Below are 5,883 nucleotides of genomic sequence, written 5' to 3' on the forward strand. Positions count from 1 at the left end.
CGCTGATTGCCACTCCCGCCTGTAAAAGTAATCAACAACATCTCCACATTCTATACAGCTTTAATAGAGAGCATGTCTCCATGCAACCAAGGTTGTTCCAATAACTCAAAATCATTTTTTTGCTAACCATTGATATAGAGCAATTTAACTATCCTTAGGAAGTTACCAGGAGGTACCACTATTTTCTATACATCATGGTCCTTTCTTAGGATGGGAAAATGCTCATTGATATAGCATGTCTCCATGGTAGGTGGATTTTCTTATAATCTGAATGTACAACAAATAGGGGCCGGATACCCAATGGTGGATCTAGGATCCAAAGGTTGGAGGGACTGATTACCTTCTTCCACCTTCAGCCCCCCTCTTCTTCTTCCTCCCATCTTCTCGCCCCTCCCGTCCTCTCTATTTTCTATAGGGAATCCAGCGCGTAGGGGGGCTAGAGCCCCGGTAACCCCCTTAAATCCGCCCCTGCGAATACCCCATGGTAATAGTTTTTCTAGTGCCACACAATATCTAGAATTGAAATTGATCCTCCCACTACCAAGTACTCCCTCTGTTTCATAATGAATATGTTTGATTTTTTTGTTTGCAATGTTTGACCAATTATCTTGTTAAAAAAACTATAGAAATATCATTTATTTTGCTTGTGACTTACTTTATTATCAAAAGAACTTTAAGCACGACTTATTATTTTTTATATTTATACTAAATTTTTGAATAAAATGAATGGTCAAACATTAAAAAAAAGTTAAACATCTTACGTTATGAAACAAAGACAGTACATACGTTTCACTATTTTTTCCAATGTAACATGAACACGTAACATTCAAATTTGTCGGGTCGGCACGACGACATGGTTCTATACCCAACTCCACGTCCGGCCAGAAAAAATCTCCTGGATCCATTCATCATAAATCAACTTCATGGTTGATGCTCACCGAGCCGATGCGATCTCAGATACGCCGGCAGCCCAAAAATCAGTGGGTAGGACCAGTATGCAAACGCCAGCTGCATCATCACCCTCAACAGTAGCATCCCTGACAGACGGAACCCCATTCGAGCATGCAATGCTCTCGCGAGAGCAAGCGTCTGCACGACGTTCAGATGCCCGAACGCCATCACCACGGAAGCGCTCAGGGAGACGACGAGAGCGAGGCAGCGATCCACGGGAGCGATCACCGTGTAGACGGCCAGCGCGAAGGAGACGGCCATTGTTCGCAGCGAGCACGCGACGACGCCCAGCGACCGCCGGAAGTAGGCGCGGCGGGCGCCCAGGTCCACGAACGGCATCGCCGAGTAGATGAGGCCGAACGTCGCGAGCGAGGAGTAGACGAAGGCCAGCGTGACGGCGATGACGAACGCGTCGAAGGTGTAGCTCCTCCCGCCGGCGAGCGTTGCCGCGCCGCCGTCGGCGCGGTCGTCGGAGCGGTATCCTCCGGGCAGCGTGAAGGCCGCGGCGAACGTGACCGTGGCGATGAGCACCGACCCGATGATGGCAACCTGGGCTAGCTTCGTAAGACGCTGGGACTCATTCTCGATATCTGCTTGACGAGTGTACTTTGCCTCAAAACGGTCTCTGCGAATGTTACCGCGCTCGGCCTTGGCACATTTCAGTGTTTCGTACATCAAGTTCATGGCAGTCTGCATGAAAAAAAATAATTTATACAGGTGAGATTTGTGAAAGAAGCACACGAAACTTTTGCAATGTGATCAAGAGATGGCCATTAATTACCCATCTAAGACTGAATTGTGCAGGAATCTTGCTCTCCGAGAGATCTAGGGGAGTAAGCCCATTGTTATTAACTAAATTCAGGCAAACTTGCTGGTTCCCCAAAAGACAGCCAAATGTCCCAAGATCGCCTTCCTGGATAGCTAGGTGAAGGGCAGTGTTCCCGTCACTGTCCTGCATATTCAGCAACCATGACAACTCTGTGTTTTTGCAAGCAAACTTCACTACATTATGCCTCTTTCTCTCCACAGCAACATGGAGGAAGGTCCTTCCACTGTTGTCGCGTAGACCGGCGCAATCTTCGCATTCCTCGAGCAGAATGGAGATTGCCTCCTTGACGCCCATGGATGCAGCAATGTGTATGGGGAATTTCCCAGTTAGATCAGACTGGAACGCTGCAAATCTGTTAGCTTTCAACAGGTCAAGTATTGGGACGTTCAGCGTCCTGTAGAAGGGAAACCAGCAGATGTTGATACATGAACGGTTGTCCACTGAGACAGCATAGTGAAGAGGCGTGCTCCTGTGTTCATCTCTTTTCATGGCGAGTGTACTGTCCCAGTTCAGTAGCATTTCTGTCATTGCTGCAAGTGCGTGTGAATACTGTTAGTAAATGGATCTTGATCGATGTAACTAACATAATATTCTTTAATTATGATTTAGACTCATTAGTGCATCGTTCTTTGGCCCATACATGTTGTAGTTTGGGCCATGCAAGCGACAGTTGTCCCTATGCAGATTTAGAGAAGTTTGGGTTTGCTTAATTAGTGTGTATCCTCGGCTCCAGCCATAGTACTTTGGGTGAAATGCTATAAAAACGAGGTGATATGCTTATAAGTAATAAGCCTGTTTCACCATTTTGAGCTGGGGTGTTGACCTAAACTGGTTATTTAGGGTCACTGTATACACTTAGTTAAACGTGTTAGCGCAGTGAAATATGAAAATAAAACCAACATATCTCTTAGGCTCAGGTTTCAGTCGGCGCAATTTTTAAAAATAAATATTGCACTCCTTCCATGTTAGGCTCTGGCCTGCATTAATTGGAGATATATAGTCTACCAGTGAATTTTTTTGAGAAATAATATCATTTTAATGAAAAATCACAAAATTAGAGGTCATCTGCAGAAACTCGCAAAATTAGGGTCTTGTCGAACTGCCGTAGTTCAATACACCCTCTATCGAATAGCCAGTAGTTGACTAGAGGAGATCGGAGGGTTGCGAGTTTGACAGGGCCTGTCGAATAGGGGCAGTTCGACAGACCCTCAACAGGAGCCTGTGGAACAATAACCCTCATCGATAGGGTCACGAGAGAAGCCTGTGGAACAACCAATATTCGACAGGGGGCTCTATCGTCCGGCAACAGTTCGACAGGCTGCCTAGCGTCAGGTGGTGGGCCCTGTCGAATGGTGGGTGTTCGATAGGCCCCCTGTCAAACAACAGAAGTTCGACAGGTTCTAATCAAACACTCACCGTCCGACAGGGCGCTAAATTTGCGATTTTCCTGGGATGAGCTCTAGTTTTACGATTTTCCATTAAAATAATATTATTTCTCAAAAAAAATCTCTACCAGTTGAAATTTTGAAAAAAATATCATATGTTGCACAAAATGTTTAAATATTGAAATCGAATTCTGAAATTTATAATTTCAATCCCCTCCAATATTTATGTATTTGAATATAGAAAACCCATAGAATAGATGATTCACCTATTCTATAATATATCTTTTCTACCTAAAAACAGAGTTGTCCGTACTCCCCACCACACTTCACACAAAAATCACCGTTTTCACAAAAATCTCCACTACTTCAAAGTAGAGTCGTCCATCCTCCTCACCACGGCACGTCATGTAAAACCACCGCTTTCACGAAAACCAAAAAAAAAATCAAATGGTTTCTTTAAAAACCCATTTCTTTTTCCCCACCTACATGATCAATTATATAGGCTTGTTGCAATGCACGAGTATATTGCTAGTGTAGAATAATATCTTTTGATTTCAGTTGCAGATATAGGTATATTGCATATGAAACATAAATGAATAGTGAAACAAAGAAATATAAAATATAATGCACTAATGGACATAAGCATGCCAGGTGGGTGTATAACTGTATATTAATATGCGATATATGAACTAAGTACAAAACAATACTTTTATTTGCGGTAAATCTTACAGAATTGGACGCTGATTGTATTCCTTCCAGTAGGCATACAAATATTTAGAATAATGAACACCGACTGTACAAAGAAAGAAATGATGTATAAAAAGTGATGAAACGATGCAATATTTAGAATAAATGAATTGAGCAACAAAATACAAATAAAAGAATGGCTACTGTAGGATTTATAGTATTAGGATGTGTCATATTCAATTGTAAGTTTATTTTTGAGTCCCTTTCGAACACTAGGTCGATTGTATCTTGAGATTGACAAAATCACCATTGACCACGTAGAAAATAATTAGTCGTGAAAGCAAGAACCAGCGTCAAATCTAGCTAGGATTTGAACCTTGTATGGCCAGCTGATTCCACCACATTAATCGCTAACCCGTCAAGGTAAACCTACTTCATCATGTATGTCAGCAGATTATTAATTTATTGCGCCGAAACTAGAATTTTACGATGCCGGCCATCTATGTAAGAAATCAATGGACAGGTATGGACTGAAAATGACTGTGAATGTAAGATGAACGAATTAAAAAAACAAATGACAGATGAATACCTCCGCTCCTTAGAACAGATGCGTGCAACCCATTTTGTCCGTTTGGTCCGGAGCAGGATAGTTGACCACCACTTTTGTTGTACATCATCTGGGCAATGTCGTGGTATCCGAGAGAGATGGCTAGGTACAACGGGGAAGCGTCCTCCTGACTTGAAACAAGAGCCAGCGTTGAATCCAGGCTCATGAGCTGACGAACCATGTCCTTGTCAGCACGGCGAACTGCCTCATGCAAGATCGTCTCCCCACGCTCGTTCTGCTCCCTAACAACGCTTTTCATCCCCTGCTTAGCCCCCATCGCCTGCGATTGCATTGTTAATTAATTAATTACGTTATTAATTCCCTGGGATGCATATATGGTAAAACAATAGAATGACGTGCGTGTGATTGTCACCTCTAAGGTGGGTTAGCTCTTCCTTGATCTTGTTGTAGATGACATTTATGCACCGGGAGCAGATACCATGACGTGCTAAGTAGTACAGTTCAGAGGGCCGATGACCTGCCTCTGCACCATCTTGAGCTTGGTGTCCATTCGGCGTGCTTCGCTCTGACCTCACAGTCGTTGATGATGGCAATGGCGGCCTCAGCCTCCGCACGCAGTAGTAGCAAAGAACATCTACCTGTTGGTCGTCGTCGTCGTCAGGAACGGCTATAATTAAATCGCCGCAACCGTTGATCATGCTCGTGTTCCTTCGTAAACGAAGGTACGACTCGTATGAATCGGCGTCTGTAGTTTCACAGCTCGATGCGGAGGATGGATGCTGGTCATCATCTGGAAATTTTCCGGCGTTGCTTGAAGAAGCCATTGCCTCCGCAACTGGCCGGGAGCGAGAGCCTTAGTGAAGACGAAGCACCTGCTTGTGCGATCAAGGAAGAAAAAAAAAGACTCGTAGGATCGATCGGCGAACAAGTGTTTAATTGTATGGGCGAAGAAGTTTGTGCATGCATGCGGGGCAAATATATAGTACTCCCTCCCTCCGTAATTTTTTAAACGACGTTATTGCCTTTTAGATCCACGTTTCGGCTACTCATCTTATTAAAAATATATATAATTATTAATTATTTTGTTATAATATAATTTATTTTTATAGTAACTTTAAATATGCCTTATAATTTTATATATTTAGATATAAATTTTAAATAAGACGAATAATTAAATATGAACCTAAAAGTCAATAAGATTATAAATAAAAATATGGAGGAGTACAGGAGTAACTAACATCGTGGGCGCCACCTCCTGATCACGGACCCATTCTTGTTCGTGTTAACAATGTTGTCTACCTATAGTTACACGAATTGAAACCGAGTCTTCATACTACTTTAACCTTGCAACGTTTTATTAATTGATATTTTTAAGAGAACAAACGTAGAGAGGGTGCCAACGTAATCGCTGTGCAAAATGGTTCGTACAATGTCAACCCTACGAAGGTTTCTTTTATATATAT

The 5,883-nt window shown here is 42.9% G+C and overlaps 1 protein-coding gene across 1 annotated transcript; it reads right to left on the reverse strand.

Moving 5' to 3' along the window:
- Positions 1–921: 921 nt before the first annotated feature.
- On the reverse strand, positions 922–4,640 carry LOC102715788 (protein ACCELERATED CELL DEATH 6-like). The gene is given in 4 exon segments (XM_040527366.1): positions 922–1,641; positions 1,733–2,359; positions 3,065–3,098; positions 4,432–4,640. Coding segments are annotated over 4 exon segments (1,590 nt in total).
- Between the last annotated feature and the right edge of the window lie 1,243 nt (positions 4,641–5,883).

The sequence above is a fragment of the Oryza brachyantha genome, chromosome 9, assembly GCF_000231095.2.
Source record: "Oryza brachyantha chromosome 9, ObraRS2, whole genome shotgun sequence".
NCBI classification, from domain to species: domain Eukaryota; kingdom Viridiplantae; phylum Streptophyta; class Magnoliopsida; order Poales; family Poaceae; genus Oryza; species Oryza brachyantha.